The sequence below is a fragment of the Pinus tabuliformis genome, chromosome 5_2 (assembly GCF_031772625.1).
Source record: "Pinus tabuliformis cultivar Carrire ecotype Pingquan chromosome 5_2, CPIR1, whole genome shotgun sequence".
Taxonomy (NCBI): Eukaryota; Viridiplantae; Streptophyta; class Pinopsida; order Pinales; family Pinaceae; genus Pinus; species Pinus tabuliformis.
The window spans coordinates 56,362,985-56,388,830 of NC_142306.1; the positions used below are offsets into that span (position 1 = coordinate 56,362,985).

At 38.6% G+C, this 25,846-nt stretch overlaps 1 protein-coding gene across 2 annotated transcripts in view; it reads right to left on the minus strand.

Annotated features, from left to right (window-relative positions):
* Window positions 1-301: 301 nt before the first annotated feature.
* The window catches only part of NUFIP (GATA zinc finger protein), a 100,266-nt gene continuing 74,721 nt past the window's right edge, over window positions 302-25,846 (minus strand). For both annotated transcript variants that reach the window (XM_089435841.1, XM_089435840.1), the window contains one exon: window positions 302-1,554. In XM_089435841.1, coding sequence (XP_089291967.1) covers window positions 586-1,554 — 969 coding nt within the window. In that variant the 3' untranslated portion in view covers window positions 302-585. The remainder of the gene's footprint in view (window positions 1,555-25,846) is intronic.

The following is a 25,846-nucleotide window of genomic DNA, read 5'->3' on the forward strand; positions in this document are numbered from 1 at the left end:
TATTGCTACTATTTCCATGTTATGATGGATATCCTTTGTACATCGGTAAGAAAATATTACAAATCACAGTAGACAATTAGAAGCAAAATTTTGAAAAGCACTGTACATATAACTTGTTTACTGTCAGCAAATGCAGTGTACCTGTACCAAATGATACAGAAAAAATTCATTTAACATTAACACGATCTTCACCATTAAATGGAAGCATAAATGAACAATTTTAGTAGATGTGTCAGTCTGAAATGCAAATTGCAATAATATAGACCAAACTTTATATACATACACAAATACTAGACGATACTGAGTGACAAGTGTATATATAACGCTTCACAGGATGGAAAATCAAGCACAAAGGTCAAATCATACAGGACCATATTCACTACTAGCATATAATACACATCCATAAGTTAGCAAACCCTAAACTGTAATACAGCAGTAAGCAGTAAGCATTACTGACTACAAGTAGTCTGTCCAGTTGTCCATCAGATCTCAAGTTCAGATAATTAGAAGACCTGTAATAGCTAGATCATAAATTTGCATCACTTGTTTAATTGGAATTAGTGTCTACCTTTTTTCTCAACAATTCTATTCAACCTCCCCCTCCACTATCTCTCCCTCTTCAATGTCTTCATGACTGCTGCTCTCTGTCTCATCTACGACAATCTTTTCAGGAGCATCATCTTCATCAAACTCTGTGTGCACTTCATCAATGCCAGTAATTGAATCCAAAAAGGACAGATTTTGTCTTTCAGCCTGCTCTGGATTTACATTTGATGCCTCCCCAGACCACTGAAAAAATTTCAAAGGCTTATTTGGCCATTCACTGAAGAAAGAATTGTTGACCATAAATCTGAAAACCTGCAGCAAGTGGCTTTTCTCCCTCTTTATTTCTCGACTAAGAAGTTTTTCTAAAAGTGTGGGTTCTCTTTTTGAATGCTTGGAAGCCAAACTAGTTTGATTATGACCGTCGTTTGACATCCGGACATGAACATGGTCACATCTTTGTCCTTTTTTGCAAAATCCCTTTTGGAAATATCGACAAATACTTTGTACTTTGTGGAACCTTTTACCATCACTGTGCTGAAGCTGCATATCCACGTCTGTGATATCATTCTGTGGAGCAATGCCCAAGGCCTCCTTATCGCTTTTATCCACTCCTGGGGGCAAGGGAGAACTTTCAGGGCATTGAATACCAGAAGCAGGGCTGACTGTTTCAATTGATTCCCTGGACTGTTTCACCTTAAAATCACTAGCATCATTCAGTACAGACCTCGGAGATGTTAAATCGTCAAGCCGTGGTATCTTCATGGCTGCATCATCTGTCCCCACTTCATTACTTTCGCCACTCTCATGTGATTGAGATTTCTTCGACTTCTGAAAATTGTAATTATTTGGAACCTTTCTGGATGTGAACGAATCTTGATGAAAGCGACCACGATGACCACTTTTATGGTGTCCTTTCTGGTGATCCAGACTGTCATGCATATAATGATCTGGTACTTCAGCTACTTGAATGCCTAGTTCTGCCTGTCTAGTAAGAATTTCTCTCAAGCGCTGGAAACAAAACCAACAAAGGCATGTCAAAAAGATGACACCAAGAGTGCCCCACTGATGCTTGTATCAATCCACAATAAAAGCAATGATAATCTGTAAAATGGCATATGACTCAGTTTCATTGAGCAAAACTTCAGACTTTGATCCTTGTTAAAAAAATAAGCCAAAATTCACATGTGGGAGACATGCTATTCAGTAAGAGGGCATAACATTTCCCTGCAGAATAAACGTCCAGTACATGATCTCGTGCATGGTAAAATCTTCTTTATTTCTCATCTTTTTTAATGTTTAGTAATAACATGCGCATCTAATGGACCATATTAACTGGGGAATATATTTGTAATGTATACAGTGAAACTAGCAATTAAATACATTGCTTCTTGTAATTATGTATGTAAAGCTAATTTTTTAACACAATTTGAAGAGGAACATAAATTCATGGCAAATGCATGCAATTGAATATATTGGATGTCTATTACATTCATAGACAACAATCTGTACAAGAACATGATAGTAAGAATTCACTGGTCAATAATTGCAATTAATCAATCTAAAGCATGTCAGGTAATAAGCAAAGGTATCTATAAAAACACTATATTCTTGATGAATATGTATGATATTATCATGAAAGTGAACAATGAGAATGACTGCAATAACCAGAAAGTCATCCATCATCTTGCATCTATTGGTCCCTCTGATCACATATCAACCACGTTGATGATAGTATGATAAAAGTACGATAGACTATTCCTCTAGAACTCTGAAGATATTTACATTTTTCAAGAAAATCTAGAAAGCATCAACTAAGTTCCCTCCAAATAGCCAGAATGTGAAACTGAATAGTTTAATAGTTGATCAAAGGGATTTTCATTTCCTTGAGTGAAAGGAAGTCCCACAATGCCTATGCCATTTTCAAACACTAAAACTAACTCTTGATAATAAATAATGATTTGAATGTCATGATCCTATTTCCAATGTATAAGCAAGAAACCTCTTCATCCAGGCTGACTTCTTTCAAGGCCTCAAATAGATCCTATGTGCTTAAAGAGCATTCAAACAATGGTAGGAATCCTAGAAATTTTCATCCCTACTTACAATGCACAATCAGGCAGAGGTGCAAGAAACTGAAGAAAACTATTGAACCCTCTTAAAGTGGGGATAATGGAACATGAACAACAGTTAATAAAAATAATGTTGAGCTCACCAGGCAAGCGCCAACAGTAGTAGCACCCAAGGCCCTAGACATGGATGCTTCTATCAGACAAGAAAGTAGAATTATTAGTGACCAACAAAAAGGGAAAGAGTTCCCTTGATATGTTATTTACCAATGTTCCACCAAGTTTCCAGGATGCAGGGGTGCTGATGCTGGGAAACACATCCAGGGGATTTGTGGAAGCACCCCCAAATTCTAGGGAATGTCATAGGGGACATCAAGGTCTCTGATATAGGAGACCTCACCAAGTTTCCAGGATGCAGGATTGCTGCTGCTGGGAAACACATCCAGGGGATTTGTGGAAGCACCCCCCAAATTCTAGGGAATGTCATAGGGGACATCAGGGTCTCTGATATAGGAGACCCCACAAAGATTCCAGGATGCAGGGTTGCTGCTGCTGGGAACACATCCAGGGGATTTGTGGAAGCACCCCCCAAATTCTAGGGGACATCAAGGTCTCTGATATAGGGCACCCCACCCAAGATACAAAAAAAAACTAAAAATTAAATATAGAATAAATTATATACAAATCATTGAATTCTTATACATAACAATGCACCAAAAACATACATCATTACATGTAACGTCATAAATCATAAATGATACATGTGATAACGTAACAACATTATAATCATGATTCACTGATCATCTATTACCATATATTTATAAGTTTCAGAGGATATAGATCTAAGTATTCAAGTAACCAATTTAAGAACAAGGAAAATGACAAATGAACATCACTACTTCAGGCAATGCCCGCTAATATCTGCATCTAGTCACTGCACGAGGAATACGGACCAACCATGAGAATGCCACTATCTGAGACAATCATTTGCATTCTCCAGAATACTGAATGACACACCAACCAATCAGAATTATGCCTCATTAGGTCCTTCCTCATCTACCTATGCATTAAGTTTGCATTCATTTTATTTTTTTATTTTGCTTTGTTGTCTATGTTTTCCTTGAAATGACAAACTTTGGTTAAAAGGGAAAGTGGAAGCATCTTATTTTTTGAGGGTATCGTTCCCTGCATCCCATTTGTTTAATCAATGAATGAATTGAATTGATTTACATGAACAAATGAAGCTCAATAAGTAATACAGAGATATTTACAGAAATAGAAACATCAAGTTTCTATTAGGAAATAGAAACAACCAGTTTCTTCTAAGAAACTGCTAAAAAGATAGAAATAGAAACAGCTAATAAGAATGAGCATTAAACACTAAATAGCATTATTCTAATACCCTCCCTTAATGCTCAATCTATTTACAACACCGATAGACCCTCTGAATTTTACAAACTTATCAGGACCAAGGGGCTTAGTAAAGATGTCGGCAGGCTGCTCCGTTGTGGGAACATATCGCAATTGAACGGATCCGTCTTCAACAAGCTGGCAAATGTAGTGACAATGGGTTTCTACATGTTTTGTTTGTTCATGAAAGACTGGATTCGTGGCAAGTTTGAGCACTCCCTAATTATCACAGAACAAGGGAGTAGGACCTGTTTGGAAAACATGCATATCAGCAAGCATACGTCGAAGCCAAACTGCCTCACAAGATGCCTTAACTGCTCCCCGATACTCTGGTTCTGTTGAGGAGAAAGCCACTGCCTGCTGCTTCTTACTAGTCTAGGTGACAGCACCAGATCCTAGACTAAACACACCCAGCGGTAGATTTACGTTCATCAACCGAACCGGCCCAGTCAGAATCTGTGTAACCACTGAGTATAGGATCAGAACTTCGAGTGTACAGAAGTCCATAATCAAGAGTGCCATGCACATAACACAGCACACGCTTTGCTGCTATCCAATGATCAGCCTTAGGAGCTGACATGAAGCAGGAAATGTAGCTCACTGCAAAACTAATGTCAGGTCTAGTGGCAGTAAGGTAGATGAGGTTGCCCACTAATTGCCTGAATAAAGTTTCATCCACAAGGGGTGAGGATGACTAAGCTGAAAGTTTGAGCCCTGGTTCCATAGGAGTCGTGGCAGGTTTGCAATCCTGCATTCTGAATCTGTCCACAAGAATTCTCGCATACTTGGACTACGAAAGAAAGATGTTGTTCTCAGTCTGCCAGACTTTAGCCCCCAAACAATAATGAAGAAGTCCTAAATCTGTCATATCAAAAGTCTTGCACAAATCCTGTTTGATCCCATGGATCAAATGTGTTGAGCTGCCAGTAATGATAAGGTCATCCACATAGACAACAACAAACAGAATATCATCACCAGTATGCTTGATATACAATTTTGCATCAGATAGACTCCGCGGAAAACCATGATCTGTGAGGCACTGATCAATTTTCATGTACCAAGCCCGAGGAGCTTGTTTCAGAGAATAGAGTGTTTTGACTAATCTACAGACTTTCTGTTCTTGACCGGCAACCTTGAATCTTGGAGGTTGCGTCATGTAGACTTCTTCCTGTAAGTCACCATTCAGAAAAGCACTCTTTACATCCATCTGATGGACTTTCCAATTGAACTAAACTGCTAAGGCAAGGACAAGCCATATGGTACTCATCTTGGCTGTAGGAGCAAAGGTCTCCTCGTAGTCAATGCCTTCCTTCTGTGAGAACCCTCGAGCAACAAGGCGAGCCTTATACTTGTCTAGGGTTCCGTCTACTTTGTATTTCACTTTATACACCCATTTGCAACTAATGGGCTTTTTCCCTGCAGGAAGATCAAAAAGGGTCCAAGTGTGATTCTTCTTAAGACTCTGGAATTCAGCTTCCATAACCTATTCCCACTCAGGTGTACCCTTAGCCTCTGAATAAGTTTGAGGCTCAAAAATACAGTGCAGGTTAGCCATAAGAGCAAAATTTACTATAGACTGTTGTTTGCTCTTATGTCTAGAAGTTCTACCTTCAAGGAGCTCATTATCCCCGAGATCACCAATGGTTTTAGCCCACCACTTAGGCTGGAGAGTAGAGGAACCGATATCAAGAGGAGATGGAGAAGGCTCAAGAACAATAGGAGCAGCAAGAGGAGGGTTATTTTCCGGAGGAAGCTCAGGTAGTGCATTATCAAATACTGATGCTGCATCATCCCTCCCATCCGATGGACCTACCGGAAGAAGAACACTGCGAGGCTGATCCTCAGAACACTGCTCAGAAAGAGGAGACTGAAAGAATCCTCTGTCTTCATCAAATACTACATCACGACTGAAGCTGAGACGACCAGTGGCTATATCTATCAACCTATAGGCATTGTGATGATCACTGTACGCTATCATCATGAGTTTCTGGCTTTTGGAATCCAACTTAGAGCGCTTAGCTGCTGGAATCCAAACATATGCAAATGAGCCAAATACTTTGAGGTAACTGATCTTAGGCTTACAACCAGACCAAACCTCTTCGGGAGTCGTCCCCTTAACAGCCTGAGTAGATGATCGGTTAAGAAGATAGACAACAGTAAATATTGCTTCAGCCCGGAATTTTTTTGGAACATTCCTGTGTTGTAACATGGAACGAGCCATTTCAACAATCGTACAGTTGCGGCGTTCGACAACACTGTTCTGCTGAGGAGTGTAGGGTGTAGTTAATTGACGTTTGATGCCATGAGTATCACAGAAGTTGGAGGAAGCAGAAGAACAAAATTCCCCCCTGTTATCTATCCCAAGAGTTATGATATTACAGCCAAACTCTTTTTCAACTAAGGATTTAAACTTCTGAAAGATGCTAAATACATCAGATTTATATTTTAGAAAATACACCCACATCTTTCTACTAAAATCATCTACAATAAGAAAAAAATATTTGCAACCAGTAATAGAAGATGTATGCATAGGACCACAAATATCAGCATGAATTAACTGGATTACCTTAGATGCGCGCCAAGATTCTCCATCCTTGAATGAAGACCGATGTTGCTTGCCAGCTTGACAAGCGTCGCATACAACCAACTGCTGAGTCTGAATATCAGGTAACCCTGACACAAGTCCCTCCTGAGAGAGTTGAGAGAGATACTGCATGTTTAGATGCCCATATCGCTGATGTCGTAGAGTGCTGATGGGAGAAACACGAGCTGCTAGAGCTACTTCTGGAGAATCTCCAGTGTCAAGAAGCCTGTATAGACCATGATCCTCTAGGCCAACAGCAACCGTAAGACTAGTGTCCCTATCGATAATGGAGCACTTGTGCGCACTGAACACTACATCAAGCTGAGGAGAGTTCCTCATAATCTGGTTAACAGACAACAGATTAATTTCCATACCAGGAACATAGTACACATTTAGGAAGATAAGTGTGCGCCCACCAGACTGGATCTGAACTGTACCTTTGCCAACCACTGTGTACTCTTCACCTCCGCCGAATACTACTGAATCACTGAAAGGTGAGAAGTCAATAAACGAGTCACGCCTGTGAGAGAAATGGCGTGATGCACCAGAGTCAATGTACCAGGCCGAAGACAGGACATGATCTGAAGACCTTTTAGCCATAAAGGCGTAATAGGCAGATTCTATCTGCTCGGAATGTTCTGCAACATTCGTTGTCTGATGAGGCCCTCCCTGTTTCTTTTGTTCAGAAGCAATCCTCTGTCGGCAATCTTTCTTCATGTGGCCGAATTTGTCACAGTGATTACACTACACATTTTTCTTCCTAGCAAGATCAAAAAACTAAGAAGAACCTTTATGTTGAAAGGACTGAGAGGACTGATATTTGGCAACAAAAGCATTTTCTGAGGAGGCTGATGAAGCACCACTACCAAACTGTTGTTTCCAACGATCCTGCTGCATGAGTTTGGTGCATAACTCCGGAAACTTCAGATCAACATTAGTGGAGGTAATGTTGAGTGTTTCTATGAAGTGCTCATAAGATTTTGGTAGACTTTTCAGAGTGATGACTACCATATCTTCTTCCTCCATGGTCCGACCAATGGCTTCACGCTGATCTTGAATGTCTTTAATCCTGTTAAGATGTTCCTGTAAAGACATATGTTCATCCATCATCATGGAGAACAATTGATTCTTGAGAAAGAAAGCTCTGCTCTTGTCGGATGTCTCATGCAATTCCTTCCAATGTTGCCAGATTTCGGCAGTTGTCTTGCCGGAAGGAATCTGCGGTCACTGATCATCAGTCACAGAGAGTTTGAGAAGCATAACAGCCTCTCGATTTCGATCATCAAACTTATCTTGACTGGTACCAGCTGTACCAGGACGGAGCTCTTTGTTCAGAACGAGCTAGTCAAGACGCCTATATTCAAAAATGGTCAACATTCTCTATTTCCAGATGTTATAATTTGTGCTATTAAAGCATTGATTGCCTTCCAACATCAGATTGGTTAGCGAGGCCATCTGTATCATGCAAAAAAAAAATCCACGGCCCCTCCTTGGTTTGTTGTTAAATGACGCGTATTGCTTTTCGCTGTGTGGACTGGTATATAGGTGGGGACATATGCTACTACAAGAATGCCAAGTTCCAGCTAACTCTTGCTCAGGTACAGAAAAGAACAACGCAAAACTTTACTCCAACAATAGGACTGAACACGTCCCTCTAGTAATTGGTGGAAATGTGCAAACGTTGTTACGACTGATAATATTGGTGATGACCCTCGTGCTGATAACGTCACACACAGCCGCCACGTGATCCTAGCCGTCAATCCGTCAATCACATGCAACCAACGCTCGATCTAGCCGTCACTCTGTCCCGTCGTCATCGTTGCTTCCGCAGGCCACACAGAGAGATTTCACGAGCGGCAAATAAAAAAATTCTCCAGCTCGAGCAGAGACGGAGGGGATCAAGAAATAGTGATGTTTGAACGACGATAGTGACCAACTAGAAGATGAGTTGGCGCTGTGGGAAAGTTCGCCTTCGTCGGGATCAGATGATTGGCTCACCCTCAAACAGTGACCCAAAGTTTTGCGATATTACCTTCAATTAACAGAGCGTCAACCTTTGAGCTTCGGAGGAGTAGCACCATGAACCAATGTTGCACGAAGTGGGGGCGAAGCGGAAGCTTTTTTGGAAGCGGGGACACGGAAGCGTCATTTTCCAAAAATCTAGGAAGCAAAGCGTCCGCGGAAGCGTCTGCTATATATATATATATATATATATATATACAGCCTTTGAGCTTCGGAGGAGTAGCACCATGAACCAATGTTGCACGAAGTGGGGGCGAAGCGGAAGCTTTTTTGGAAGCGGGGACACGGAAGCGTCATTTTCCAAAAATCTAGGAAGCGAAGCGTCCGCGGAAGCATCTGCTATATATATATATATATATTTATATTTTTTTGCATTTATACTCAAAACAAACATCCCAAATAGCAAATTAATTGTAGAAGACATGAAAACATGCATATTTTTGCATAAATCAAGATAGATATAACATCCATTGTACATTAATGATTAATTATTCGAGCATCAACCATTTAGATGCATCAACCATCTGGAATCTAGATTCTTCTCCTCTTGTCTAGCCTTTGCCTCTACCTCGATTGTCTAGGGATATTAGTCAACATTGCCCAATTTTGATCAAACTACCTAATTCAAGACTTAAAATATGGTAGAAAAAGCTTAACATGCTTGATCGATGATTTTGACTTGATTGAAAGGTAATTTTTTGCTAAGGGCGTGCCGCGTGACAAAGGAGTTCAACAATTAACACCACCAACACTAGGGTACATATAGGGCTTGGTGCTCTTGATTAAATGCTAATCGCATACCTTCATACTTGATATAATCTAATGAAATGCCACAATCCCATTGATCCTGAATTCCTGAAAACTGTTAAGTCTGCTGAATTTTGAATAGGATATGAAATTCTATTTTCTCCATATGAAGTCCAATGAGGCTGGAACCACTCTCAAACATCCTGAGTCATTTCATGGTAATGTTAAAAATTTAAGTAAAAGGATGAAAATGAAAAATAAAGGAGAATGTCACTTTTACTTTAAGAATTTAACATTACTATGAGGGAGCATCTACTATATTTATATTTTTTTTTTGCTTTCAGTTCTCACCCTAACCCAAGGTGGACCACCCCAACAAGCAAACTCAACTATAATTTAAAAAAAATATTGAAAAAAAAAAAAACGATTTTCTAAACACTTTTCCGGAAGCGTACGGAAAGCGTACGCTTCCTCCTCTGAAGCGCCATGCTTCCGACGCCCGAAGCGTTGTACGAAGCGCGCTTCGGCGCTTCCGTACCACGCTTCCAAATTTTCAGTAAGTGGCAAAAAATTCGGAAGCGCGCTTCCAGCCAAGCTTCCTAGGCGCTTCCGTACGGACGCGCTTCAGGGCTTGGAACCGTGGGGGGGGGGGAGGTGCTTCGTGCAACATTGTCTTCTCATCTCAGAACAGTCATCTTCATCGATACAAGTTGATATGATCTTCTAAGTGACAAACAAAATTGTCGCACTGAGAAGGGATTAGACCATCCTAGATTAATCTTCTGTGGAATATTCTGATCACTGGAATTTTGTAACAACTTGTCATCATAGGATTGGATTGAGGTTACATCACTATTCTCTGGAACATCAGTTTGTTGTTTCTGTTCTGAATGGTCCTAATACGTAGCATGGTTGAGTTGTCTACTCTCATGATTCGGATGTCAATAGGGAACCTTTTTGGTTTGACTTTTCTTTATTAAGTGTGTGAAAAAAATTTATTTACTTCAGGTGACGATGTTGTTGAGTTGGTTACAAAACCTTCACTTGGGGTGTTTATCATCTGAACTGCAACATCTAAGTGCATCTTTTCTTCAACTAGTTTGCATTCTTCTTGAGTTATGATATTCATTGGTTTGGTCTTTGTTCCCTTATCTTCAACTTGGACTGTTACGACTGGAGATTTCGATACTTCCTTTTCATTAAATTGTTCTAACTTGTCTTTTAATGTTTTGTTATCATCCTTAAGTTTCTTAATTTGAGTGAATAGACTTTGATTATGGTTTTTCAGACGTAAAATTTCTTCGGTTTCTGATTCATCAACCTTATTTTCAATGTTTTGACTTTTGACTGTTTCGTCTTTTAGATCTTTGATTTGTTCTAATAAATTTTTATTAAGGTTCTTTAAACCTAAAGTTTACTCTTCTTGTTCTAATAAGTGCTTCTTGAGTTCTTTCTTTGTGACCTTAGTCTTCTTCACTTGTGCAATTAGTTTTTCGACGTGGTCCTTGAGGCAAGAAATTTCTTCATCCTTTTCCATTACTTCCTTGTAATGCATATCCACAAGATTTTTATGTTCGTGTTGTAACGCTTTCTTGTTTTGTCGAAGTTTGGCTATTTTTCCATTCTCTTGATCTTCTAGCTGCAATTTCTTGGTACACTGGATTACATCGTTTGGTAGAAGCGATGATGGGCTTTCAACTTGAAATGTGGATTCTGTTTTCTTCATTTCCTTATTAAAATCAGCATTTCGTCGCTTATATATTGCCATTAATTGTTCTATATCTCTTGTAATTGATTGCTTTTGTGCATAACTTAGATATTCACCTAAGGTAAAAGTTTTGTAACATTTTATGCAAACAACGTTTTGATTTCTGAATGACTCTTGACAATTGGGGTATCCTTCTGAACAAAAAGGACATATTGAAAATAAATCGTCTTGTGGAAATCATCTTTTTACTTCTCTCTCTTTTCTTTTGTTTTTTCCCTTCAGTGATTGACTTTATTTTTTGTCAAATGATACTTTGATCAAAGGGTTTAAAGTGCCCTTTTAATTCTTGTAATAATACTTTTTTGTAAATCTTTTATTTTTTATTTTTTTTATAAAGATCCTATTTTTTATTTTTTTCTAAATCATCTATATATCCTCTTTACAAGATATGGTTTTAATATGTTTTTTTATAATTTATGGTTTCCCTTTATATTGAACCTTAGGCCTTAACCCCTTTTTTATTATTATTTTTTTGTCTTGAATAGTCTTAGTAAAGGATTATATATTTAGAATAGTCTTTCAAAGGTATTAAACCTTCAACAGTGCAAATCACTTAATTATTTGTTAACTGTTATGTGCTTAAACCAAACAATGCGTACCATATAGACGCGATTGTAACTATTATGTACTTAAACCAAACAACATGTACCATACAGTACCATTGTTATGTGCTCTCGATGGTCAAATGACTACTCGATTGTGCAGAGATTGATGGAAGCAATTTTGTACAGCGATGACAATCTTGAGCGGAGTAGGCGATAAGGTGGCAATGGCTTGATTTGACCGGATGGAATGGCAACTAGCCAACAATGGCCGATAGTGATAGTTGTTGAGCGTATTGTGCGTGGATGCTGGCAAACGGATAATGTGGTGGTGGCGAATGCAGCTATGGCTTCCACTGCAAAGATGGTGGCTTCCTGATGCAGGCGCATTCAACCCAAGGAAAATCATTGTATTTTAGTAGACATAAGGAGGGTCATGTGTTTTAAGGAAATTGGTTTCCTAAGTCTCAAATTAAAATAATATTTAGGCTTTTAAGTGATTAAAATAGGAATTAATTAGATGTGTGAGGATGTTTGTAAATGCTCTCGAATAAAGGAGAACATGAGTGGTTAATAATGACAAGAGAGTTAGAAGCCAATTATAACTCTAAAGGTAGTTTCATGATTCGAGGAACTAGAGAGAGTTCTTAGGAATTAATTGAAGTTAGAAGTGGACATAGAGGACATTTAGGAGTCAATTTAGTAGATCTAGGATTTGAACTAGAATTAGTTCAACAGAACCTTTCTAGTATAAATGTAAGCCTACGGGCAGAGTAAAGGGAGAGGCCATTGATATTGAAGATCAGGCCTGTGAGAGACAGAAAGTCTCGATATGTAATCATTTGTTTATACTTATATATACAGAGGTTTATTTCCTAACTGTGTAAGTGTGTGAAACGAGTATTTAATGAATGAATTACATGTAAGTTATGAATTCGTAGGTTCTGTAACAGAAGGTTGCAGGCAGAGTTCTGTAGATACGCAGAGGAGAGAATGATTCAGAGGAATCATAAGGGATCTTTGAATCCAGCTGAAGGATCAGAGTAAGCTCTGGAGAGGTAGCGAAGGGAGAATTCACGGAGTTAAGTTCAGAGGAAGCGGAAGAGCGGAAAACCGAAACCCTAAAGAAAAACCCAAAACCACAAGGAAAAACACTGAAGGACGAAGTAAAGTCAAAGGAAAGGAACGAGCGGAGAAGTGAAGAGGTGATGCATAAGAACTATTAGATCTCATAAATCAACGGTCATCGCATGAGAGAAGAGTGTGGGAGATAACTGACAAAAAGGCGGGTTTATAAGCGGAAGTGGTATTTCGGGCGAGGTTTAAATGGTAAGTGGTATGGAAGGGTGAGTGCCTGATTCCACTCACCATTCGACACGTAGCACAAAGGTGGTGAGGGGAAACCGCTTTATCGGGCGGTTAATCCCCGTGCTCGTTGTCTATTCGAAACCAACATCAACCATCAGATATAAAGAATGAAGATCGACAGCGGAGGGTCTTCGTTCTGTTCTGTTGATCGAGTGCAAGTCCTACCGTCGGATCGAGTCTAGATCGACAGTCATAATTTGATCGTTGATTGGAGTTTGAATGGAGAGCGCAATGGAAAGGTGATGGATGAGTGCAGACCCGACGACAATTATGAACACGGTTTTATAATGTTTGAAGTCCGGCCTATGTGTTTCGATCGGGTTATTCCTTTGTATTCTGATATAATTGAAGTTTCGTGTTTAAAGGTAAGTTCATGCGATAAATGTTATGTAACCAATGTTTAAAGAGGGAAGGTTATATATATGTGGTTAAAGAGTTAGCGAAAACTTAAAATAAGGTTTATGGGAGTGAATGAGACCCAATAGAAGGGTTTAATGAAAGGCTTTAATAAAGTCGCAAATGAAAGCTTGAGGATTGATTAAAATCCCGATAAGTGGATATTGCCTAAGGGTTAGGCTATGTTGGGTTTTAACAAATTATTCCGCAGAGACTAAGAAAGGGGGCCTTAACCATATTCTAATTGAAGATTTGGCTCCTTAGAGAGTTAAAATTCCTGGGACAAATGTACTTATGCATTTTAGATGCATACAATGGGTGTAAGCGGGGGTAACCCTGCATCATTTGGTATCAGAGCAGAATTGTAATTGAAACAATTGGTATTAAAACAAAACAAAGAATTTCTATGTGAAAGAATTGAGAACAAAGTTATGTGCCAAAGATGTTTATGCAGACAAGGAAGGAACAGATTCTAATCTGACAGAAAGTAGACACACAGAGGTGATGTGTCACAGAACTTGCAGATGCAAGAAACAGAGGACAATCCATTCAAGGTACAAGTGGAATGGTGGAACAAGATCATGCTGAGATCTTGAAGGTGATGTAATATGTTCTGTTTTGATTTGAGAATGTGTATTTATACATTGATATGCAGGTGACAGCGTAAGAAGGTGTGAAGGTTGCAGCAATCTAGAGCAAGGAGTGTTCAATTGATTCCAAAATAAAGAACCAGAGAGATGCTAAAAGACTGAGCTCAAAGGAGAGAAGCTTAGTGAGGTATATGTAACAAGAAGGAGACTTGTTACTACAGAGAGATTGTTGCATATCACAAAGGCAATTCCACAGAGGATGTGGGTAGAATTGCTAAGGGATGAAGGAAGCTGGTAAGACTTTCTAAGTGAAAGAAGAGGTGGTCAGAACCAAGTATTTCATTGTGATTGAAATACAAGAGGACAGTTGTGTTCTTGAGAAGTGCAGATGAGTTGAAGCCTAGAAGGAGCAGAGAGAAGTGCTCAAAGGAGGTTCCAGAGATAGAGAACCAAGGGCTTGCCAAAAGACCAAGTACAGAGGAAAGCTTGGTGAGGTAAGTTGCAACAAGGAGGACTTGTTGTTGCAAAGGCTTTAATGCAGCTCATAGTGAGTGAGTGAGGAGCTCATGAAGATAGAGAAGAAGAAGATGGCTACTAATAGTCATAGTAGAGGTTCTGAGGAAGACCACAGCAGAAGAAAGATGAAGAAAGAGGATGCCAAGGCAAATGGCAAGAGGATGAGTCAAGAGGAAATTGACAAAGAGATTGTAGAGTTAAAAGAACAACTCAATGCATTAAGGAGAATACTTGAGGAAAGCCAAGACTAGGTTGGGTTTTGAGGAAGAAGCCAGTGAAGTGGAATAAGTTGCAAAGAAGGCTACAGCGGAGGCAAGTAAGGTGGCTAATGGAAGAACTCAAAAGAGCTGAGTTGGAAATGAAAATGGAAGTGTCCATTTGTGAAGCAGAACAGGGTGAAGTTTTGAGAGAAGATGAAGACATGAAGACTAAAACTTCAAGTGAGGCCAAAGGGTCACATGGTTTTAAATCTAACAATTTGTGTATGTTTGCAAGTGAAACATGTAAAGAAGGACAATTCGCTAATATTGTCATAAAGGAGGAAGAAGACAAGCAAAATCTAAATTCTATTCTAGAAGAAGATGAGATAGATAGGTCTCATATACAGTTGGGGAAAGATATCAAGCAACCAAGTGAAGGGCTTGAGGAGATTGAAGAGGAGACCATCGAAGAATTTCTTAATCATATGAAGGATTTAGAATAGCGAGGAGATATGATGGTTGAAACATCAAGTGGGACCACGGGGTCTTATGTTTTTAAGACTGATAGTTTGTCTGTGGATGCAGAACAAATGAAAGAGAATATTAATGCAGATGGTGAGACAAGGATAGCTCTTGAAGAAGGTAAACAACAAGAGATTAAAGGCAAACTTGAAGAAGAGACTATGTTAGCTAAAAAAATAGTAAAGGATCATTAGTTCACTATAATGATAGGCACAGTGGAAATAGCCATGGAAATTGTTGAGGCAGTCAGTAAGAAAGAAGGACATCTACTGAAAGATGTTAAAAAGGAAGAACCCTATGCAAAGGATTTAACCTTCAAAGAAGGAACACTAACAAAGGAGTGTTTTGCAGAGGATGAGCAATCTTTTGAACTGTCAGAAGTATGGAAGAGTATCTTTTATAAGATAAAAACTCTGAAATAAAGGAGAATGGAGAATGTCTCTTAAATGAGAGACGCAATGATTTATTGCAGTAGAAAGAAGTTAATAATGCATTGATATTTGAAACTGTGACAACACATGAAGAATTTCTTGTGAAATAAGGAGATGAAATTCAATCTGAAGAGCTGATATGTGAAGCAAAAGTTGAGACTGTTGAACCTTGTGATTTTCAAATTGATAATTTGTTTATAAATGCAGGAATTATAAGTGATGATGAAGTACTTATGAAGTATCACAAAGAAATTGCATTGCTGGAATATTTGCTGGAAAATTCAAAATATGACAGTGTGATTGAAGAAGGAGTTCACTACAGTGGACAAGAGTAGGAAGACATCATTAGAGCAGATGATGTGGGGGAGAGACTAGTTGACAGTTTCATGAATTCTTTTGAGAATTCAAAACAGCATACTGATGTGCTGACAGAGGAGAAAGAAACAGAGCAGCAAACTGAATTGTTGCCAAAGGAAGATAAGGCACAGAAGCCTTATGTTTTTTATTTTAACAAGTGTTTTGTGAGTGCAGGTTTTGTTGCAAATACTGAAGGAAATTTGGCACCGATGAGCAGCGAAATAAAGATGAAAGAAGAAGATTCTGTGAAAGAATTCAATCCATGAAACAAAGATGCTCAATTGCTGGAGAGAACGTTGGAAAGTCATGATTCAATGCAAACAGAAATAATCATGAAAGAGGGTAAGGATGAAAGGGAGGCAGCAAGAATAACAGAACAAGTAAGAATGAGAGGAAGAATAAGAGTAAGTGATAGCATTCGACAACTCCAAGAAGAAGAACATCATATTGAAGAGTTGGTGAACAGCAGCAACAACTTGAAACAAAGAAAAAGAGGCAGAAGTAAGTGGCAAAGTATAGCACAGTCCAAGGATGCACTGGAGACGGAGATTGAAAAATTATGGCAGCTAATGATGAAACAGGCCATAGGAAGGAAAATGATAGTAGCAGGAAACATGATCAATCAGAATTTGAACCTAATTGACAAGGAGAGGAAGATGAAACAGAAAATAGCAAACATACCGCAGCAACATAGGTGCAGAGCTTTCAGACAGTTACAAACTAAAGTTTGGGACCCTAGAGGTTTCCTATCAACACATGAAGACACATGATCAGTTGATCATGAATATTTTCTACTTTGGGAGTCTGATGCAGAAGCATTCAACCCAAGGAAAATCATTGTATTTTAGTAGACATAGGGGGTGTCATGTGTTTTAAGTAAGTTGGTTTCCTAAGTCTCAAATTAAAATAATATTTAGGCTTTTAAGTGATTAGAATAAGAATTAATTAGATGTGTATGTTTGTAAATGCTCTTGAATAAAGAGGAACATGAGTGGTTAATTAATGACAAGAGAGTTAGAAGCCAATTATAACTCTAAAGGTAGTTTCATGATTCGAGAAACTAAAGAGAGTTCTTAGGAACTAATTGAAGTTAGAAGTGGACATAGAGGACACTTAGGAGTCAGTTTAGTAGATCTAGGATTTGAATCAAAATTAGTTCAATAGAACCTTTCTGATATAAATGTAAGCCTACGAGCAGAGTAAAGGGAGAGGCCACTGATATTGAAGATCAAGGCTGTGAGAGACAAAAAGTCTCGATATATAATCATTTGTTTATACTTATATATACAAAGGTTTATTTCCTAACCATGTAAGTGTGTGAAACGAGTATTTAATGAATGAATTACATGTAAGTTATGAATTCGTAAGTTCTGTAACAGAAGGTTGCACGCAGAGTTCTGTAGATACGCGGAGGGGAGAATGGTTCAGAGGAATCATAAGGGATCTTTGATCCAGCTGGAGGATCAGAGTAAACTCTAGAGAGGTAGCGAAGGGAGAATTCGCGGAGTTAAGTTCAGAGGAAGCGAAAGAGCGGAAAATCGGAACCCCGAAGAAAAACCCAAAACCACAAGGAAAAACACTGAAGGACAAAGTAAAGTCAAAGGAAAGGAACAAGTGGAGAAGTGAAGAGGTGATGCATAAGAACCATTAGATCTCATAGATCAACGGTCATCGCATGAGAGAAGAGCGCGGGAGATAACTGACGAAAAGGCGGGTTTATAAGCGGAAGTGGTATTTCGGGCAAGGTTTAAATGGTAAGTGGTATGGAAGGGTGAGCGCCCGATTCCACTCACCATTCGACACATAGCACAAAGGTGGTGAGGGGAAACCGCTTTATCGAGCAGTTAATCCCTGTGCTCATTGTCTATCCAAAACCAACATCAACAGTCAGATATGAAGAAGGAAGATCGATGGCAGAGGGTCGTCGTTCTGTTCTGTTGATCGGGTGCAAGTCCTACCGTCGGATCGAGTCTAGATCGACAGTCATAATTTGATCGCTAATCGGAGTTTGAATGGAGAGCGCAATGGAAAGGCGATGGATGAGTGCGGACCCGACAACAATTATGAACGCGGTTTTATAATGTTTGAAGTCCAGCCTATGTGTTTCTGTCGGGTTATTGCTTTGTATTCTGAGTAAGTGGCAAAGTATAGCACAGTCCAAGGATGCACTGGAGACGGAGATTGAAAAATTATGGCAGCTAATGATGAAACAGGCCATAGGAAGGAAAATGATAGTAGCAGGAAACATGATCAATCAGAATTTGAACCTAATTGACAAGGAGAGGAAGATGAAACAGAAAATAGCAAACATACCGCAGCAACATAGGTGCACAGCTTTCAGACAGTTACAAACTAAAGTTTGGGACCCTAGAGGTTTCCTATCAACACATGAAGACACATGATCAGTTGATCATGAATATTTTCTACTTATGTGATAAATGCCATGCAAACAATGTTTAAAGAGGGAATGTTATATATATGTGGTTAAAGGGTTAGTGAAAGCTTAAACTAAGGTTTATGGGAGTGAATGAGTCCCAATAGAAGGGTTTAATGAGTCCCGATAGAAGGGTTTATAAGTCACAAATGAAGGCTTGAGGATTGATTAAAATCCCGATAAGTGGATATTGCCTAAAGGTTAGGCTATGTTGGGTTTTAACAAATTATTCCACAGAGACTAAGAAAGGAGGCCTTAACCATATTCTAATTGAAGATTTGGCTCCTTAGAGAGTTAAAATTCCTGGGACAAATGTACTTATGCATTTTAGATGCATACTGTGGGTGTAAGCAGGGGTAACCCTGCATCACTTCCTATAGCAAAATCGGCCTAACACGGGATTTAGCCCCTGAAATTGGGTGTTCGAAGATGACATGACCTTGGCAAACCTCGGCCTCCACCTGTACTTAATTTAGCCTCCCTGTATGGTTGTGTTGGCAACTACGGTGGTTCCATAACTGGCGGCGACACGTTTTCATGAAGTTTCGCGGAAGCCTGTCTGTTGTGTATGGTAGCGGTTGGAGGAGCTAGACGCAACAGGGTTTTTCATGAAGTTTTGTTTTGATATGTATATATATAATACATAAACTTTTTTTATAAATTGTGATTTATTTTATTTTACTTTTATTTTTATTTCATTTTCAAACGAATTTTTTTGAAATTATTATTATTATTTTAAACATTTTTTTATATATTTCTTTTTTTTCTAATGCTTTTTTTTCTTCTTTAAAAAATGGCCAAGGGCCTCTAACGAACTCAGCAACAGAGAAACTCCAAAAGTGTAGCGAAACGCTTCAGTCTTGACAGAAACAATGTTGACGAAACCTTGATGGTCAAGGGTCTGGATTGGAGAGATGACTCTATGCAGCGGTGGAGCGGCAAGAGGATCGAACTGCTCTGATACCAAATGAAGCGAACAAAGTTCCTTCTTCAGATTGATCACCCCAGAAGACTTGGAATATAAAGATATCCATGAGGATACAAATATTATATATTAAATGTGTGAATAAGAATGTTTCAAATGAGAGTGAGAGGTCTGCTTATATACTATGCAGGTGTCTCTTCATGGAGAGTCATGTCTCATTTAGACATGACTCTTCGACCTAATTACTAAATAACTAATCATTATTAATTATTATCATTTATATTATTTCCTATATATTTATTCATAACAACTTCTTCATCACTTCTTCTTTTGTTTCCCAACAACATCATCATAGCCAAAAAAGGAACCAACAAGATAAGGCTAAGCCATATACCCATCATGTTTGTTGAAGGTAGAGATTCTTGCCTGCAATAAAATGAGGGAGAAATGGGAAAGAGTAGCAGAAGAGAACATCTAGATTCTAGTAACTAGTTTCTACTTCTAGATTTGACAAATTCATTCAACATATAAAAAACAAAAATGTTACAAGGATTAAAAAACAAGAATGGCATTAGACCTTAACTCTTTGGCTTTGTAATGGTGGTGGCAGCCTTCAATCTCCCATGCAAGCTCCCATAATCTTATCTTTTCAATCTTCTCAAATCTTCCCCTCAAGGCTAAAACCCACTCAATCTCTCTCACAAACACATAAAATGATGTTAAGTGGGAGGGGAGGAGGCCTTTATTCCCCTTGGCCCTCCCATTTCCCTTCAAAAACCAATTTTTCCCATATTGGGCCACGCACGGACGAAAGGGGGCAGGAGCGGATTTTTTGTTTGGGGAGTGATCGTTCCCTGAGCGTTAAAAACACTCCGAGAGTGAAGCCCCTTGTTTACTACATAAGGATGGTTTTCTAGGTGGATTCTTCTTTTATAATAAATAAGATAGCAACTCAATGGAACACCAATGCATGGCTCCAAATCTGTTGGAGGAGAGCAGTTGATAGTATTTTGTTTGCTGCACAATAAATGTTGGAGATGTTTCCCACGTATATACAATGGTAACCATAGGAGAAATGTTTTCTCTCCTGATGAGTGTTCCAGCGAGCAACCTCACATACCCTTTAGATAGTAGCCTCTAAGATACCTCTCACTCATTATTAATTAACTCATTCACTCAATCAACATACTCATCCCATGAAGGTGGGTTAGTAACCATGACGTATATTAGCCATTGTTTCATACAAAGTGCTTACATTTCATGTTTTAGGCTAAGGATCATGGGTTGAAGTTAGATAATGGATAATGATGGTTGGAATTGTACTTGTTGCCTCATTTCACCTTGGTGGTCATCTATTCCTTCTAGTCCAATGTAACCACTTTGGGTCGTTTCTTTCAATATCCAAGAGGGGCACGAATTGGAGGCCTTCATACAGATAGTGTGTCTGCATGTTTCCATACTTAACATTTTCCATCTATTTCTTTCTCTGTTTCCCTATCTTTTGGTTGGTTTTTGTCAGTCACCCATAATGGTTCCTTGTTTGTCTCATTCTATGAGAAGAGGGACTTTGAAATGCCCAGAGGTTGATGCAGCTACAAAAAGAAAGAAATAAAGAGCATGTGCCAAATGCCAAATGCTAAAACATGGCAAGAGACGAATGATGATTAAAAACCAAGTTAGCTTGAGCTCTACCCCCTTATGTGAGACCATCACCCTAGTCCCATGCATATCACGGCTATTAAAGAAACAACCCAACCGCTATGGGCAATGAATTTCCCATCTTAAAGGGGTCTTAAATAAAATCAATGCAAGCTTGTTGAGCAAGTTGATCTAAGCAAAGAAAAAGGCTAATTAAAGGGCAAAAAAAGCAGTGTCAAAGAAATAGTTACTCAAGTGCTCTCTCTACAAAGGTGTTCATGGATGATGGTCTTGCATAACCCATGTATAAGACTATGACACCTTTCATGAAGTCCACCCCTAACCATTTCACTTATCATTTACACCTATCAATTGAAAGGTCATCCTAGGAACTCCTCCCCTTAGGGTTGGAAGCACCATATAAGGGTAATTGATGACCCTCCCATACCCAAATTTAGCAACATGTATGAGGTCCTAAACTAGTGTGAAGTTTGAAGAAGATACTTAACATTGAATATAGTCCACCTTTTGTGCTTTAATGACTCTTTGTATCCATGTTAGTTGATCTTACTTGATTCCTTGAGCTTGTACTTGTTGATGATGCAAACATGGTCATAGCCCTTTGGAGGATGTTGATGATGCTTCTCCTACACTTCATGGATGATGATTGCACAACCTTTGGAGGTCCTTCCACTTCATGATGGGCATTACGCATATGATGATGAGCATTGAGCTTGGTGATGACTTGACATGCATCAAGAGACACTCCTCCACCCTCGACATCTTGGGTGTTGCCCATTGGAGCAAGGACATTGCTCCTACATGATGATGTGGTACCCTATTGCATGATGTAGGGCTTGAGGAGGATTGTGTTGGGCTTGAAAAAGGCACCTTTTGATGATAAGACGTGACCTTTAACAAGAAGACATGCCCCTTGGACTATTCATTACACGTTTTGATGGAGGGGCATGCCTTTTAAGGATCATGTCACCCTTTCAAGGCTTATACACTCACATATGTGGCCTTTTGGAGGGCATTTTTCATGTTTTATCATTGTATCTTTATTACTTTAGGTTATTTTGGGGGTCGTCTTGATAAACTATCCACCCGATATCATGGATTTGTATGGTTTAGGGATTTTTATCCTAATTTCAACTAAAGTGCTTAGTTGCCCTAGTATATAAATGGAAGCATCTGGTTCATTTGGATCAATGTACAACTTGAGAGACAACTCATAGATTATTACTCTTTTCTCTAGATTGCTATGGAGAGTTGAGCGACTTTCTTGGGGACTTTTGTTAAAATTGGGCAGCTCCGGGATGAATTTCACCAATGGGAAACCATAAGCCCCAATAGAAGCCCATCTACCCCAACAGAAGCCCCAAGGAAGAATCTGAATTGGTCAAAGGAAATTATTAATTGGTTTATTAATGTGGCTTGATTCATCTAGGGCTAGCAAATGGAAATTTAATATTAATTTGGGCAAAACTTTTATTAAAAGAAAAATGTATTTGAAAAGAAAATTTAAATTTTGATTTCCCTCCAAATATTATCAAGCCCACTCAAATAAAGGTCACCCATTCGGTCAAGGGAAAATATATATAAAGGAGGCTCGCTTTATCTCAAATGACTCGAAAAGATTCGTTTGTAGCATCGAATTAGTATTCGTTGAGATTCACATCTTATGGCTCGCATTTCTGAGGCACGCATCATCTTTCCTATGGTTCAATTATCTGTGACTCAATATCCATTTCAAAGGCTCGTATTGTATTGGAGGATCACATCTCCCTATGGCTCTTATCTCACTCTCCAGAGGCTAGTAGTGATTTATCTATGGCATTCTTCTATTAAGGCTTGCACCATATTATAGTGGCTCGTGTATCTAAGTTTTCCTATTACTCAATTCCTTCACAAAGGTTCACATATCCCATTTGTGGTTCGTAGATATTCTTTATGGCTCACTCTGGTTCATAGTGGTCACATTAATGTTACAGAGGCAGCTTTACAATGGTCATAGTCTTCAATTATCGCATTCTATTACAATGGCGTACATATAATTTCCATCACGGTATCTCAGTAACATAGTAACTTATAGTTTGACTCTGACATCACTCACGTGAGATGGGTCACTCTATGGTATAACTTGTTGTATAGTTTGGTTCTTCTATACAGTAGTTACTCGTTCTATGTGAAGCAGCGATCTATGAGATTGTATTTAGGACAGTGATTTATATTAGTGGGACAGTGACCTTATATGGTGATGATCATGGTGTTGGAGAATCTAGTATGGCAGTTATTTAAACAATCTCCTTATTAATAATTGTCTGTGAAATTTAGTTAGCTTCTTATTCTTCTTTATTAGATTCTTTCATCAAACAATTATCAAGAGCATAAACTATAGAGACAATAAACACCAGAAGTAGGCTCCAAGCCAAGGCAAAACCCCTCCAAGGGGAAAACCCAGTAAGAATCTCTTCTCTTCTTATAAAATCAATTCAAATGAGAAAACCAAGACCTAAAGACAAAAGTCAAACCTCCTCCAAGCACCAAGTCAGCCCTAACAATGCTTCCTTAAGTAAGTCAAAGTCTTCGAAAGTCAACAAGAGTCAAACCCTCCTTCAACCTGCTCCAAATCACAGTGTCGTCCTTCAACTCAGATCTACAACTTCGGCCTACAACTCTCAGTGCTGCAATTGTTGCAGAATGCAATATGGCAACTGTTAATTCAATTTCTCCTTAAACTTAATAATTGCTTGTGAACTTCATTTATCTTCTTATGTTTATTTATTAGATCCTTTTCATCAAACAATTATCAAGAGAAAAACAATAAAGACAATGGACACAAAATATATGCTCCAAGCCAAGGCAAAACCCCTCCAAGGGGAAAACCTAGAAAATCTCTTCTCTTCTTATAGAATTTGCTTCAAATGAAAAAACTGACACCCAAAACCCTAGACCAAGTCCTACTCCAAGCACCAAGTAATCCCTCCAAGAAACCCTTCCAATTAGGTCAGAGATCAACCAAGACAACAAGAGTCAATCATGCTTTAACTGGCATCTAGCTTCAACTTTGGCCCCTAGCTTCGACCTACAACTTCAGCCCTACAAATGCTACAGAAACCCGAATTCTAGAACACATTAATCCTCCAGGAAGTCTTCCTTCAAACAAGCTAAGGTCTCCAAAGTCAAACTAGACCAAATCAAAGTATTTGGTTCTCCTACAACTTGGATCTGCAAATCAGGCTCCTGCAATTCAAACCTACAAATTTCGGCCTTCCTTGAAGCTGCAAAAACACTAACCTTCGCACGTCTGAGAGAATAAGGCCCAAATGTATATTTTCCTTGTTCTTCTAGACTTCTTGCTTCCTTCATCTTTGCTCTAGCTTTCTTGATCTTCCTTGCTCCAGTTCGAACTTCTTTCTTGAGAGATCGAATTGGTGACTAAATGAGGTCAAATCTGCTTCTATTTATAGGCTTTCCATGACGTCATATACCCCTCTTTACGCTAATTTGTGCTAGGAGGCTTGAAGGACTTTCTAGACTCATAATTAATGTCATTTACATGTTACAACTTGCCCAATAGGGTTTTATACAAATAATAAGGACTCTCTTAACTCAAGAAAAATATTCTTTTGACATGACAAACCCTAGAAGCATGAAGAACATGCTTACCTAGATGACCATAAAAATGGAGCATGAAACCCATGCTCAAAATAATGTTTTTCTTTCTTATTTTTCTCATTACATAAAATATACATAATGAAATGAGTACAATGACAATTATGAAGACTGAAACTAGTTACATTTTCCAATGCTCCCTCTTAACTAGGCAGGTATTCATAATTGTACAACCGATACAATATTATTCTCAAACTCAAGAGTAGTCATAAGAAGAGTCAGATTGGTAAGCCATCGTTAAGCGTCAACATCATGAACAGCATTGTCAACATAGTAAGGACTTAACTAGACAAGCTCTTTCTTATACATGAGCATAATATTGGGAGGCTTTATGTGAGATACCATACTACCTCTTCAAGGTACATACCCCATCTGGATGTTCACTAGGTATGCCCTTTTAGGACTACTCTTATCATGGATTCCCAATCCTCAATGAATATCCATCCTCTTTGACCACTCTTGTCTTGGATACCTATCCAATCGTCATAGAGTGCTAGTCCATTTCCTATCTTGGGTTTTTCTATCCTCAAGGAAATCATAGATGTTTATCTAGTCCTCCATTCTTCATTCCCCCTCCATGGCCTTCAGTTAGATGTACGACTGTTAGTCCTAGTCAAATGACACATGAAGTAGAGAATATAAATGTGATGTCCATCATCACTCCCTCTCAACCAGAGAGGAGATCCTCATTCCCTCTTGATGTTATGAATATAATTCATAACAATTAGATAAATAAAATAAATATAAATATTAAATCATTAAATATTATTTAGATTAAATAGTCATTTAATTAAGTGAAAAGGAATGTCTAAAAGACATGCCCATTCACGAAAGGTCACCTGTTGAGATATAAAAGCAGGGCCTCATTGTAACATCTTATATCAACTTATACATTTTATATATATTAATAAATCATTATTTTAAATACTTGTGTGTATTTTTACATTCAAGCATACAAGCTATCAGTTTTTTTGCTTCAACCATAGTTTTTATGCTATAGTGGTATCAAAGCCATGGCACACAATATAATCATGCGGGCCTTTGAACATAGTTCACCGCACAATGTGCCATTACGTTAACATCCTGATTACGTTGAACAGTTTAGT